Raw genomic sequence first — 15,330 nt, 5'->3', positions numbered from 1 at the left:
TGCATTGCTGTGATGTGTAGTGACATTTCTGGGGAGGTGCACGGTAAGGCATGGATTCGATGCAGAAGTATAAAACTTGCTTAATCACATTTGTGAAGTCATCCAGTATAAAGTCTGGAGCTGCTCCATGGACGATGAATGGGAGCCTCATTTTGTGGACCCACAGAATGTTTCATTTTATTTATACACACCAATATTAGCTTTATTCTATTGTAGTGTTTTCAGTTGCAAAACAGAAATTGCATCAATATACTCAGAACATTCCCTTAGGTGCGCCTGTGTCTTTGGTTTTAGGGTAACAATGCTACAAACATATGATGATCTTATAGATTATGATACATTGCAGTAGATTTAACTACCCAAAAGTATATGAAAGAGTTACAATTAGCACAATCATCCAGTAGTAAAACACAACATTCACATTAATGCAGCAATAATAGGCTATGTAATCCAAATTATCATATGTACTAATTGGGACCTTTTTTTGTATAATGAGTACTTTCATGTATTGAATATATTAAGTCAATTTTGCTGATAGTACTTACATATCTGTATTTATGTAAGGTTTTGAAGGTAGGTCTTTATTTTCATTATTTTTTGAAGTAGTAGTATTAATAGTATTGGTACCAGTATTAGGGATGTCACTTTAATTTGCCAAGTGGGCGTGGTGTAATACGTGTCATGTGATTCGACACGGAAGTGGTCTGTAGGAACTAGTGGCCGAAGCCGATAGGTCTGTCCCAGCCTAGGTTAGGTCTGTGGGCAGTTTCGCAGTTCAACTCAACCGTCAAAGTTAAGCCACAAATAGCCGAAACCATCACTCCCAACCGGTTTAGTGAGTGTCTTGGTATTTGCATAGTCTCTCTGATACAGACTCCATTGTCGCTTTACATGGTTCTGGTGATGGCACGCGACAGGACACACAGCAAGTAAGGTAAGACAAGTTAACAAGCTAACAACTGCTAAGCTACACCGGGGCTCCTAACATGGTTAGCTAGCCTATTGGTGAGCTAACGCAGCTAACTCCCATATACTGCACTTTGCAACTGTCGTTTTGTCTTATGAAAACTAGCTTTAGTTCAGTGATACGGTGATTCTCGGCAGACGTGTGCAGCAGAATATCCTGTGTGATATATGCATGTTAAGCGGTAAATGGTGTTCAGTGTTGCATGAGACATGGATCAAAATGTGTGTCATGTAAAGTTAGTTTTTGATTCCACTGTCCTGACAGACTTCTCTCTCAGCCCCAGTTGCACCCGTCCCTGCAGCGCCATTAAACAGTGTCATGCCAGTCCCGGCTATGGCAGAGCCTGTGGTTGATCACCAGAAACGGTTTCAGGCTGCTGTGGATGTCATCCATAACCTCCCTAAAAATGGTAAAAAATAAAATCCTGACAGCTGTGATATGATCTCATACACATCTTGTCAGAAAGTTTGTTGCTGGCTAGAGCAGGGCTGTAATCACCACTATTAAACACCCTTCTACACTGAGAAATATTTGGAAACTTAACAGCTAAACTGACCATTTGTTCAGTTTCCCTTTGGGGATGAATAAAGTTTTTGTATTCTATTCTGTTCTATTAATTTCAGACCATTTTGCCCTCTCTCCACCAACATAAAACTTTTCTGTTCCAGTTTCCGCACCTTATTTTGAACTCATTGGAGCGTTTTGACCAATAAATAAATAGGTTCAGAACCTGAAAAAATTGATTCTGAGCTGGAGCCAAAAATAGCAGATTTTCCTTGACTTGAAATGCCAACTGTGACAACATCGTGAGCGTGTCATATTCTACTGGTTGGGAAAAGAGGATGGAGAAAGTAACAAAGGAAAGTCAAGTGAGAAATCATTGAGGGAAAAATGTGCATGGGTCTCATTAATACTTGGCCCATGCTTGTTTTTGGATATCTGTAGAAACAGAACTAAAATTTGCAGGCAGTCAGTGTCATCTGAGATTTTGCTACTACTGTTCATTTTTGTTGTACACTCTGCAACACCCTTGTTGACACATCCTTGCTTACAATGGTTCTGTGCAAAAGTGGTGGAAATGAGTGAGGGCTGCACAGGAAAAGTGCACACACTATGAGTTTTTTTATGACCTCTTTGTGACATACTAACACTTAACAAAAACTATAACATTCCACGGCTTACATAACATTCATATTACATTCTGGTTTCAGAGTTTTTATTACATTTGAAAGTCATAAAACTGAGAGACAGTACAGTGTTTGACATTGATTGTACCAAGACACAGCAGATGAACATCAACTTCTGTTGGCGTATGGCAACACCACTTGGACAAACTACACGCAGAACAAGTAGCAATAATACAGGTAGTAGTAATAATATTGGGAATTTGTAATGTGTACTTATGAATATGATTACATTTGCTAACAATAATTTAGTACGCCGGTGCGTGGTTGCCATTTTTTCCCTTTATATTATTTATCCAAATATTGGGGGAGACATTTTGAGCATGTTTGTATATTTGGGTTGGGTGTTGATGTATATATTAAAATTGCAGTCTAGGGCTAGACAATAGAAACCATTCATGAATCTGTATCTTTATTGTTGTAGGGTTGAACTGTGTTGTAGGGTTGAACTCAGAAGCGCCAGGGCAGCTGACCTGTTAGTGCAGCTGTGATTCATGCTGTGCTGCTTTGTACACACAGAGTGTTAAAGTAAACTTCATTTAAAAACCAGATGGCTTAGTGTAGCTAAATGTATCAGCCAGCATAATGTCGGAGATTAGCTCCTGGACATTTTGTCATCTAAACAAGAAGAACTTTGAATGCAATGTCACCTCTTCTTATTCTTATTATTGTTATATCCAAGTTAAACTGAAGTCTTGCTCTTCATAATTTGTTATATATTCCATCCAATATGTACTATTGTCAGTAAGACAATCAAACTAAACTGCCATTTTGATTAATGAAGTAATTTGTTCCATCATCAGTTATATTGCTCTAATATGTGAAAAAGAAGAAAATATGAATTCTCAAATATCTACACAGCTCTCAGTTTGCTCTGACCTAAAATGAAAATGAACTTCTATTTTTTCCCAATAGAAGAAGATTTCCCAATAAACAGTTAAACAAACCTGATAAATGTCTGTTATCTCGCAGGTTCCTACCGGCCGTCCTATGACGTCATGCTGCGATTCTACAGTCTGTACAAGCAGGCGGTGTGTGGACCCTGTACGGTGGCTCGGCCTGGCTTCTGGGACCCAGTGGGTCGCTACAAATGGTCTGTATGTGTGTACGGGCTTGTATGTCATTGTAGTCAGAGTCAGGTTAGTTTTCATGAGCAGACACCAGATTTTCTGCTGCTCTCACAAGTGGTCTTCTTTCCTTTACCAACAGAACAACGTGCAGTTTATGGTGGTGGTGTTTTTTTTTTATGAATTTGTCCAGTAGACATTACAACACAAGTTTGCCACATATTTGCATGGTGTTTTATGTGGTGTTCTCTCTGTGGGTTAGTTAGTTTGTCTTGTGTGTGAGGTGTGTGAGTCTCAGATAATTCAGTTAATCTCCTCACGTTGTCAACACACTGTGTCTTTGTGGCAAAGGGCTTTTGTTAAAGATGTGCAGCCAAACACCATTTAGCTCCTGATAAAGAGCAGCAGTGTGGGTTTTATATTGCACGGCTGCATGCATACACTTACACATTGAAGTAAACAGAGATTGTGCTGCCCAGTAAATTGATGGAGAGAGGATCAGTGTTTTGCTTAAGGACATCTTGTATGGTCACATGACCTAAACACTGAGGCTAATGTGGGGTTTAAACGTGATGGACAGTCACTAACATGTCAGTTCAGTTCACTTCTAACAGATTAAGAAGGTGCAAGCAAATCTTTAAAGGTGTATGCTACTTCTAAACAAACAGTTCATTGTGTGTGTTTCTTGTATTTGGCCTTCTGTAGAGCATACTGCAAAGGACTGATAAAACATCCTACTATTCAGATTGAATCAGAGTGAATTAAAATGGCAAATTATAATTAAACTCTCTCAGAATTGAGCCAGTGCTGTAATGCCTAGTTGCTTAATCAGTTCAGTTCTCCTTTGACAGAAAATGTCATCAGTTTTATGGTCCAGCTTATCAAATGTGAAGATCTGGTATTTCAGTTTTATATCACTAGAAAATTGCCACTTTGTCAAGGATATATCTTTATAGTAGGGATAGACCGATATGGATTTTTTAGGGCCGATGCCGATACCAATTTTTTTCCATCACCCTTAGCCGATGACCGATTATGGACTGCCGATTTACGGCGTTTGTAGTGGATGAATGAAATATTTTACATATCACCTTGGGTTAGCCTTCACCTTCTCAAAATCATCCCGCACTTTGGATTTCCTGCCCGACATGTTATTAACTAGCCTGTGTAATGAAATTGAAAATTCTAAATTGCCCAAAAACAATAGGCTACATCAATTGTGAGTAAAATATATATTTTTTGTATTTCCTGTATCTGCGGCACCTTGTATATGATTGCGATGATTGAGTCCTTTAAAGAGGTTGCAGTCATTTTTGATATTACTGTTACAAAACTAATTGACTCAGGTCAGCTTTAATGGTAGAGATTGCAAATTGTGTTATACATATTTAATTTTACGTTTTAAATTAAATGAATTTGAGATATACCCTGTCTGAACAACCACCTAAAATAATGTGTTCATAAGGATGAAGTGGTGATGGAGTAGTAACTGTAGTGGTAGTAGGTGATAAATATACCTTCACCTGTTACTATATTTAGACTATAGTCATCCAGTGCCCGTTCAAGACATGCCTTTTCAGAAGGGGCCGACTGCTTGGTCGATGGTGTTGCTGCTAGCAGCTTTCTCAAGAACCACTCGTACAAACAACTACACATTCAACACTGCACCTTCTTGGGTCCTGAGTAGTACACCTGCATTGGCATAGTTGTGTCCCACACACCCAAGTCAAAGCTACTCGGCATCAGAAACACTACTGAGATATATTCTGGTTCACAGGGAAAAAGGCACCAGGGCAAGACTTAACCATAAGGCAGGCTAGGCAACTGCCTTGGTTCCCAAACAGCTGTAGATTTACTTTGATGTTTGTTTTGAAAAATATAGACCTGTGTCTATATTCTAAGTCATTAACCCCCCAAATAACTTAGAAAAAGCCCCAAAGCACTTAAAAAATATGCGACTGGTAGTAGTATTGGTATACTACTGTACTGTGTTCTTTTATTTCTTTTACTATAGAGTAAACCATTGTACCTGACAGAAACATGTTATTGTTTATATAATATTACATATTCAGATTTTACTTCCAAAATATAACAATTAAAATATAATGCATTATTATTCATATAACTATCCAATGTTAGAATTGAAAACTCCACATTGTACAGACATTAAGTAAATTGAAGTCTCAAGTCTCATTTTTGTGGCACTGCCAGAGTTGGCAGAGAATTTACTCAGCATAGCACAGTAGTGCAGTACACTTTGTGGTCAACAATACTGTAGTTTAATCAGATGTCATGGCAGGGTTGATGTTTTCTGACTAATTGTTCTCATATATATATGTGTTAGGGATGCCTGGAGCCGCTTGGGAGAGATGAGCAGTGAGAGTGCCATGGCAGCATATGTGGACGAGATGAAGAAAGTAGCACAGGAGGTACATGACACATTTCTTTCATATATGTCAATATAACATCAGAAGTTGTTATGCAGAATTTCTGGCATGAATGCATCTGCACATTGCAGCTTAAATAGATGATTTACATTTTAATTAATACCCCCAGTAAATGAATGAATATTTTTGATGTAAAGTGCATCAGCTGAAATCTCTGTTAAATGCTTACACCTCAATCAAATGTCAGGACACATCAAGCTGACATCTGGCCGTCAGGTGATGTTCAGCTTTTAGAACTATTCAGTTTAGGTCAGGTTCCTACGTGTTTCTTTGCTCTCAGATCAAATCAGCTCACAGTAACATACTGAATGTGAGGTGAGGCATTAAAAATAAAAAAAAGATGAATGAATAAAACTCTGGTCAGATGAACACAGGGACTTGTAATTAGCAGTCCAGTGATCAATAAAGGTTTCCACTGACTCCGCAGGTCATCGACACCATGCCCATGAATGAGAAAACAGCCTCCCTCTTCCATCACTTTGAGCCTCTCTACTTGGTGATTGATGACATGCCGCGGCCTCCAGAGTCACTGCTCACACTCGGAGAAGGTCAGTGACCCTGAGGGTTAGTCTGTAACCAGCATCTGATGGGAGATGATAGTGTTTGATCGGAGATTAGATCTGCTTCCACCAGTGCTCGCAACATCTGATGAATTGACTGATACTAAACAGGGTGTCTGTGAGGAGCCTCAATTGCTTCTAATACACAGCACATATATCAGTATTTTATTTTGTTAGTATCAGTGTGACTTAAAGGTTTTTTGAAACACTTACTCCAGCAAGGACATATTTTTGGGCAAGCTGGTTATTGCTTCTTTTGAAACATTTTAAATGTATAGATAGCGCTCAACAATATGGGAAAATAATTTGAATGCATTTAGTCATTCAGCCCAAGTATAGATTTTAGAAAACTACTTGTGGTTGGAAACATTACACAAAAATATTTTTTGGGGGGTGGATGTAAGAGTCTTTTTTCCATTACTGCAGATCTTAAAGGCAGTGAGAATGCCGACAGGCCAGCAGAGATTAAGGATGAGGAAGAGGAGCGGGGCAACCCTACAGGAGATTCTTCTCTGCTACAGGGTGCAGACCATGATCAGGAGTTCAACCTGTCTGAAGTTATAGACCTCACTGCCAACACCATCCCCAACGGTATGTAATGGATGGAGCCTGACTTACACCTCTCTTCCTTTTTTACAACAGACTCTACTCATGCTACACCTACACTACATCTAGTTTTGAAAACAACTTGGGTCCACACTAGCATTTCCAGGTCATTTTGGTAGAGACCTCTGTCCACAGTGAAACACTTGAACCGCATTAAAACAGCTTAATCTCTTTTGCTTCGCCCTCCTCTCAGTGGCAAATAACAAAACTGCTTAAAAGCCAACATCTAGTGAGGACAGATGACCAGCAGACCAAATCAGATTTTATGGTCTTGACATCGTCTGACAAAATCATCACAGATGTACAGTTGCATGCAAAAGTTTGGGCACCCCTGCTCAAAATTTTGTTTACTTTGAGTAGTTAATAAGTAAAAGACAAACTGATTTTCAAAAGTCATGAAGTTAAACAGACAGGCAGCTGACTGGGCAGCCCCAGATTGTCCAGAGTCAGCCCTTTAAACCTGCGCTAAGCCTCCTCCTGCACTGTCTGACTATCTGTACTGTGTTATATCACAACCCATTTCACAATAAACTAGAGTTGTTCTTATTTATATATTTATATTTCTGTTGTCAGATGAGGAAATGGGTATGAAGCCGTTATTTAATCAGGTGTCATAAATCTTTCATGTTAACCAGCAGTCATTTCCCAGCTGCTGTGCTGATAAAATGATTATTATTGTATTATGGTGATGTCATCTGGAAAAAAAAGTGTAAATGCAGGTTAAAAGTATATTACGCTGTTTGCAAACATGCTTGCCAGTGCTGTATTTGCCTTTTTACGGCACTTTGTCTCTTGGATGCCTGCTGCTGCTTATGGTCTGGAACCTGGTTGCTGCCTCTTTATACAGCTCAGACCTCACCTGAGTGCTGTGGGGATACACGCCCATAAATGTTCTGAGCACAGAAAATAAGAAAATCCAGGCAGAGGATAGAAATACCGCAGATAAATACACTGTCACACACTGAAAGTTAAAGATATACTAAGTGTTGATTGAGAAACATTACTTCTGTATGAATCTCTACATTTTTGGGGGGAGAAAATCCAGCATAGTTAGTATATCTTTAATGACAATAGCTATGTTGTGTATTTGACTTTATTGACTTTTAAAATGAGAGATCACAGATAAGGTTTAGAGTGACTGGTTGGTCATTGTTTTGCACAAGCTCTGTTTACCCCACACACACTTAAACACACAGTCTGAGATTTAACATATATACACTCTGGGGACCACTTTGGAAAAGCTCAGTTTTGAGGTGATGGAGAAAACCGTACTGTTTTTTGATCAAACGATCTTATATTGGACGCACTGTAGCACATGCTCAGGGCAGGCGTAGTGGTTTTATTATAGTCCAGCTGTGTATCCAGCAGGAGGGAATGTTCTTGACACATAAGATCCAGAGCAGAGTAACTTCTCCACCTTTGCTCTCAGCCTGATTAAAAGAAAAGATTAGGTTTGTTAACATTTAAAGCCCACTATGCTGTTATTCTGTGTACAATAGCACAGTCTGACAAAATAAGATTTGAACTGCGGCTTCTTGACTGGAGCTACTGACCTATTGAGAATGAAACATTCAGTTTCAATTCCTGTAATGATCCCATTTATCATCCACTCATCATTTGTTGTTTTGTCCAACCCTGATATGAAGAGACTAAAAGTTTTCTCCTCATATATCCGAAATGCTTGCTCTCCTTCAGACTCTGGCGTGTGTGAGGGTTTGGTGTTGACCAGCGACTCAGAGAGCGAGATCTTCTGTGACTCTGTGGATTCAGTGGAGCAACTCAGCAACGTCAAGGTACGACTAACATCCTCCAACAGGTGGAGGCAGCAGGCGTGCCAAATTAGATTAGATTAGAAAGCTTTATTGTCATTATATAGAAATATAACAAGTACACAGAGCGAATGAACATTACTGCAGAGTATCAGAGTACAACTTACTACTCCAGTGAGCAGGAACATGAAATTAAAAGGAACTAATGAATGTGTACTAGGGCTGTCAAAAAAAATTCCAAGTTCTAAATATATTCGAATATATATATTTTTTTATAAGTTCGAACCTAAATTTGATACTTCGAATATCATCAATAATTAATTAATACTATTAATAATGTTATATATCACGGCGAATCCCGTTTGGGCGGAGATGGCTCGCGCACAAGCCTGGCCAGAGAGGGATGCAGCGATGGAAGGAGAGGCACAGACGGAGGAGCCCACTGCGCCAACACCACCCACTGCGCTGTCCGCGATGTGTGACCTGTTCGGGGAGACATACAGGGAGATTGTTGCATCTGCTGCCACCCTGCCTACACTTTTTGAAGCAGAGATGAAACGTTACCAGAATGAGACACCACTATGAGCCGACCAGGATCCACTCTTGTGGTGGAAAACTACGCACTGAAGTATCCAAACATTGCTCAGATAGCGAGGCAGAAGTTGGTCATACCTGGCACTTCAGTGAGGTCAGAACGGGTGTTTTCATCCGAGTGTCACGTTCATATTGCGTCAGCAATAAGCATCTTATTTTTTGTGTTTTTTGTAAAATAAATAAGTAAATAAATAATAATAATAAATTCAAATATTATTTGAACTCTACTAAATTAATTTGAAAATATTCGAACTCAATTTCATGGTGCTTTTGACAGCCCTAATGTGTACAGAGTTTCATTGTATGCAAGTAAGACCATTTCAAAGATTGATTTCCGTTCACAGGTTCCAGTTGTAAAGACCAATGGCTTTCACAGTGAACAGGAGTCGTCTCCTGCTCAGAGCCTGGAGCTGGAGGGCCGTCTGGGGGTCAGACAGGTGGGAGCAGGTCAAGGAGGAGAGGGGGCCGAGGATGGAAAAGGTCAAGGTCCCAACAGGAGGAGTCGAGACACTGGGCGGGATGGTTCCCACCACAACTGGAGAGAACGTAAGCTGATATGTGGAAGTGTTCAATATTAGATATATATATATATATATATATATATATATATATATATATATATATATATATATATATCTAATTTACATTTTTGAAATCTGTTCTTGACAGCACTGAGAAGAATAATATTGTTGACACTGTAGAGATAAGTATTAAATATCATATTTTTATCAGAGATTTTGAGAATTATGTTCTGTCCTTAAAAACACTGACAGACAGACACTTGGTAAATACAAAGGGAAATTTAGGAAATGAAATTAAGTAAAGCAAAACATCCCAGTGAGCTCTGATAAACACATGCTTGTGATCTAAATGGACACGTACTGTTCCTGTGGCAGTTAACTTTACTGGAAATATGTCAGAGTGGGCACTAGTGAAAAATGCTCTTTGAAACAAGTGTTTTTGGGGGAAATAGCATTGAGTGGAATTTCTAATATGAAAAAGAGGTCCTATAAAACAAAGTGATTACATAATACTACTACTACTACTACTACTACTACTAATAATAATAATAATAATAATAATAATAATAATAATAATAATAATAATAATAATTATTATTATCTTAACTAAATTTCTATATGTCCTACAGTTTATTCATGTGGTTAAATAACTTTTTCATTGATTTAATGTTGAACACTTTGGTGTTCCATGTGGTCTGTAGGAGGTCTTCCTCAGGGCAGTCCAAGGTGGGGGGCCCCGGGCGGTGGTGGACGGGCCGGGCGAGGAGGAGGGGACGGTTCAGAGGGTGGGGTCGAGAGGCTGCATGATGCCCAGCTACAGCAGCAGATCATTCTGGCCCTGCGGAGGCTCAGAGAGGACATGAGAAGTGTGATGGAGCGGCTGGAGGTGGTGGAGAGACTCGCCGCCACACATGTAAGCATCAAAATGACTGTTGTTGTTTGTTGACAGCATACGTGTTGGATTCTTACAGGAAGACAACAGTTGCTGTTTAATATGTAGAGGGTCAGGTTTAACTTCCTTTTGTTAAAATGTTGATGTCATCATAGAAATTCAAAAAGCTGAGCTCATCTGAACAAAGTCAAAGTATTGTCTTTAAATCCAAAAAAAAACACACACAAAACCTCATGTCAGTGTTAATGTTTAACTTGCATCAGTTCTAAGCTGCAGAAATTAACTTGCGAGATAATTTTTAGAGCATTGGAATTGACCAGTAGCCCTTTCGTCGTCATGCAGGTGCATTGTGGTCACGTTTTAGTCAGTAGAATGATACAGTTGGACTTTGGGGCAGAAATGTAATGTAAGCTTATTTTTACTCTTGTGTCTGTATTGATGTCAGAGGAATGCAGAGGTGAAATGGGAAGTCAGAAATGTCAGAGGAGCAGGATGCCTGGTTCAAAATGTATTCTATAGTTTTTCCTATAATCAATAGATCTTATGAAAAGATTTAAAGTAACAATGTGTCAGTCCATTTCTCAATACTTACTGACATCCCTACTGTCTGTGGCTCCAAAGACTGTTTAGAAACTTCTCACAAATACATAGTTTCATTTTTTTAAAGGCCTCAGTAATTTATACAACAGCAGCTTACTGTAGTTTTTCACACACGTTAGTCAAACAGGAGGAAATAGTGCAAATGTTGGGTCTATTTTCAGCAGCAGATTGATCCACATTTGGTGCTCTACTGCAGTGGTCCTAAACCAGAGCTCTGAGGAACCCCAGGGATCTTTGAGGGAGTTTCAGGGGGTCACCAACAAAAATGGGGAATAGTTTTTTTCACTATTTAAATAACTAATGTGAGTAAGAGTCTGAAGAGTGACTAATCTGTTCATTGGTTTCACTTTCGTTTTTTTTCCTCAACTGTAGATGGCAACTGTAGAATTCAAATAAACACAAGAAGTTTGAGCTCAATCATATCTAACAACCCACATCTTTTCAGGTGGAGCGCTTAAGTTAAATCCTATCAAATGGGGGTCCATGACCTAATGTGTATCAATTTAGGCACCCTTGACATGAAAGTACTTGGGGCAGTATCACTCTAGATTGTTTTGGTGTGAGTTGCCGATTGTAAAGATGTCTGCCTTCTCTCCAATATAATGGAACTAGATGACACTCGGCTTGTGGAGCGCCACAAAAATACATCTGAAAAACTCAACAGCAACATCTCTTTCCAGAGATCATGATCTGATTAATCAAGCCAATTCACAAACCTTGTTGAGAGCAGTTTCATGTTGGAATTATTTTCTTTGTACTGCACTACACCTGCCAATTGTATCAGTTCACCTAGCACCACTAAGCTAGTCAAGGTTACAGCTCAGACAAAGAGGACACTATTAATGTTTACATCTCTCACTGTCATGAGTACAAGCCTCTCATCCATGCACACTTCCTTCCTTCTGCCTCCTTCCTGTTGTTTTTTTGGTGAACTGTCCCTTAAAGCTGCCTTCAGAGCTCTGAGGCTCACTGCTGTTTTGTGTGTGACAGGCCCAGAGCTCAGAGTGGAGACCATGTCTACAGTGTGCAGCCTCAGCCTCCAAAGAGCAGGTAAGAAGTTAGACACACACTTATTGACTGACTGTCTGACGTGTAATGTTCAGTAAGAGTTATATAGTCCATTCCCTGTTTGAACTGGCAGCTCTGACTGTGTGTTCTCTGATAAATAATGAGCTGCATGATTTTTGTTTCAGGAGGACAGGTGGTGGCAGTTTGACATGTCCGGTCAGACCGTCCTCCTCTTCCTCTTGTGGCCGTTTGTCGCTCAGGGTTTGGTCTACCTGCTGAGGAAAGCCCAGAAAAGGAGCCGCATATCTTCATGAAGAAAGCCGATGATGACGTTCAACCAATCACCTGTAGTAATCCATCGGTGCAAGGAGTTTAATCTGTACAGAGGAAAGGATCAAATATGAATTCATGGGACAGCTGCACCTTCCTTCATTCTGTGCACTGAACAGAGGGAGATAGGTTTGTGGACTTGGAGAGAGATGTATGTGGTTGGATCCAGAAATCTTCTCACTCACCACAGCACATAAATCTGTATTTAAATGATTCAAGTGGAGTCAGTTGGCTTGTCTTGGGAAGCGGGAAGCAGATAAAGATGATATTATCAAAACTGGATGGGTGGTTATACTGATCATGAGCCTGAGGTACTGAATAAACCTGAATTAAAGACTTGGATTATATTAATATATTACTCAAGTTAGTGAGACATGATGTACATTCACTGTATTCTATTTACTGTTGGGTTTTGCTACCATAAGATCAAAGTCATTGTAAAATACAGCACACTGCAGCCAAAGTATCTGCTCTGGAATGGAGGAAGTCAGTGTACAGATGTCTTATTAATACGTCATGTAGCTGTAAAAATGTCACTGTCTCTCTGATATGGGGAGGAACCACTCTGTGCTTACACTTGTCATTTCATTGTTATCTCTCACATCTGATTGTTTACCTCAGATTGTTCGTCAGAGTCTCTGCTGACATATATTTAAGTCTTACGATGAAAGAATCCTTTCGGTGCTCTGTCTCTTGGACTGCTCATGTGCTAGCTGCACATTAATCACATCTACAGTACAACGTCTGATCACAGTGATACTAATGTATCTCATTTTATAGATCAATGTAAACATAATCAGATTGTTTAGTTACCTCCTGAGTCTGCTATTGTGACTCCAGGTGTGATCAGATGATAAAGAACACTGAAGTGACAAGTGTAATTGAGACAGTCCTCACCAAATGATGGGAGAACTGTTTGATAACTGCCCTGTAATGAACAGTTGTGTATAATACTAATGCATGAGCTCAGATTAAAAATCTATATTGAATAGAAGGTTGTGTTGTGTCAAGTCTCAGTGGCAAATACTAACAATGAGGCATCAAGTTTCACAGCAGTAACAAAGTGGCAGTAACAGCTGATGTTGATGGTGCTGGTTAAATGGTGAGTACAGTGGCATGCACAAGTTTAGGCACCCCTGGTCAAAATTTCATTTACTGTGAATAGTTAAGTGAGTAGATAATGAAGTGATTTCCAAAAGGCATAAAGTTAAAGATGGAACATGATTTTCAACATTTCAAACAAGATTACTGTATTTCTTTTGTACAATTTAAAAAAAGGAAAGGAGCACCATGCAAAAGTTTGGGCACCCTGTGACATTTGAGCTCTCAGACAACGTTTACCAGGTTAGGAAAGGCCAGGTGATGCAAATTTCAAAGCTTTATGAATACTCTGACTCCTGAAACCTTGTCCCAACAATCAGCAGCCACAGGCTCCTCTAAACAGCTGCCTAACACTCTGAAAACTAAAATAACTGATGTCCACAAAGCAGGAAAAGGCTATAATAAGATAGCAAAGTGTTTTCAGGTAGCTGTTTCCTCTGTTTGTAATGTAATTAAGAAATGGCATTAACAGGAACTGTGGAGGTCAAGTTGAGGTCTGGAAGACCAAGAAAACTTTCTGAGAGAGCTGCTCATGGGGATAAAGGGCTTTTTTTGGGGAGTTTTTCCTTATCCGCTGTGAGGGTCCAAAGGACAGAAGGATGTTGCATGCTGTAAAGCCCTCTGAGGCAAATTGTTATTTGTGATATTGGGCTTTATGAATAAAATTGATTGACTGATTGTTAGAAAGGCAAACCAAAACCCCCGTTTGACTGCAAAAGACCTGCAGGAAGATTTATCAGACTCTGGAGTGGTGGTGCACTGTTCTACTGTGCAGTGACACCTGTACCAGTATGACATTCATGGAAGAGTCATCAGAAGAAAAGCTTTCCTGTGTCCTCACTACAAAATTCAGTGTCAGAAGTTTGCAAAGGAACATCTAAACAAGCCTGATGCTTTCTGGCAACAAGTGCTGTGGACTGATGAAGTCAAAATAGAACTTTTTGAACGCAGTGAGCAAAGTAATGTTTGGAGAAAAAAGGGGGCAGAATTTCAAAAAAACTGTTAAACATGGGGGTGGATCGATCATACTTTGGGCTTGTGTTGCAGCCAGTGGCACAGGGAACATTTCACTGGTAGAGGGAAGAATGGATTCAGTTAAATTCCAGCAAATTGTGGAAGCAAACATCACAGCATCTGTAAAAAAGAAGAAGAGAGGATGGCTTCTACAACAGGACATTGATCCTAAACACACCTTGAAATCTATGGACTTCCTCAAGAGGCGCAAGCTGAAGGTTTTGCCATGGCCCTCACTGTCCCCTGACCTAAACATTATTAAAAATCTGTGGATAGACCTCAAAAGAGCAGTGCATGCAAGACAGCCCAAGAATCTCACAGAGCTAGAAGCCTTTTGCAGGAAGAACGGGTGAAAATCCCCCAAACAAGAATTGAAAGACTCTTAGCTGATTACAAAAAGTGTTTAGAAGCTGTGATACTTGCCAAAGAGGGCGCTACTAAGTACTGACCATGCAGGGTGTCCAAACTTTTGCTTCAGGACCTTTTCCTTTTTGTTGTTTTGAAACTGTAACAGATTGACATAAAAAAGTAATCTTGCTTAAAGCATTATAGAAATGTGTCATCTTTAGCATTTTGCCTTTTGGAAATCAGTTCATCTTTTACTTAAGAATTCACAATGAACGAAAACATTTGCATGCAACTGTAGCTATATAATATGGTGCAATTATCA

The 15,330-nt window shown here is 39.5% G+C and overlaps 1 protein-coding gene across 3 annotated transcripts; it reads left to right on the top strand.

The window, feature by feature from the left end:
- Positions 1-683: 683 nt before the first annotated feature.
- On the top strand, positions 684-13,539 carry acbd4 (acyl-CoA binding domain containing 4). Of its 3 annotated transcripts, none has more exons than XM_033610475.2 (11): positions 684-934; positions 1,232-1,376; positions 3,124-3,244; positions 5,563-5,647; positions 6,093-6,213; positions 6,652-6,816; positions 8,527-8,624; positions 9,539-9,740; positions 10,417-10,628; positions 12,198-12,257; positions 12,401-13,539. In XM_033610475.2, the coding sequence occupies exons 2-11, from the start codon at positions 1,286-1,288 to the stop codon at positions 12,527-12,529; spliced, it is 1,284 nt and encodes a 427-aa protein (XP_033466366.1). In that variant the 5' UTR covers positions 684-934; positions 1,232-1,285; the 3' UTR covers positions 12,530-13,539. The 3 variants fall into 3 exon arrangements, with proteins under 3 accessions (XP_033466366.1, XP_033466365.1, XP_033466368.1); XM_033610474.2 differs by having other exon boundaries at positions 738-934; positions 1,245-1,376; XM_033610477.2 differs by lacking the exon at positions 1,232-1,376 and having other exon boundaries at positions 800-934.
- Positions 13,540-15,330: the final 1,791 nt, after the last annotated feature.

This window comes from Epinephelus lanceolatus, chromosome 21 (genome assembly GCF_041903045.1).
Source record: "Epinephelus lanceolatus isolate andai-2023 chromosome 21, ASM4190304v1, whole genome shotgun sequence".
In the NCBI taxonomy this organism is placed as follows: Eukaryota; Metazoa; Chordata; class Actinopteri; order Perciformes; family Serranidae; genus Epinephelus; species Epinephelus lanceolatus.
Note: the sequence above shows the minus strand (reverse complement) of the source record. Positions and strands in the feature narration are given on the sequence as shown.

Excerpts from the sequence above, each read along its gene's own strand:
- acbd4 (XM_033610475.2), top strand. The coding sequence starts at position 1,286 with ATGCCAGTCCCGGCTATGGCAGAGCCTGTGGTTGATCACCAGAAACGG. Across the intron at positions 5,648-6,092 it reads TGAAGAAAGTAGCACAGGAG|GTCATCGACACCATGCCCAT; the intron begins GTACATGACACA and ends CTGACTCCGCAG. Across the intron at positions 6,214-6,651 it reads ACTGCTCACACTCGGAGAAG|ATCTTAAAGGCAGTGAGAAT; the intron begins GTCAGTGACCCT and ends CCATTACTGCAG.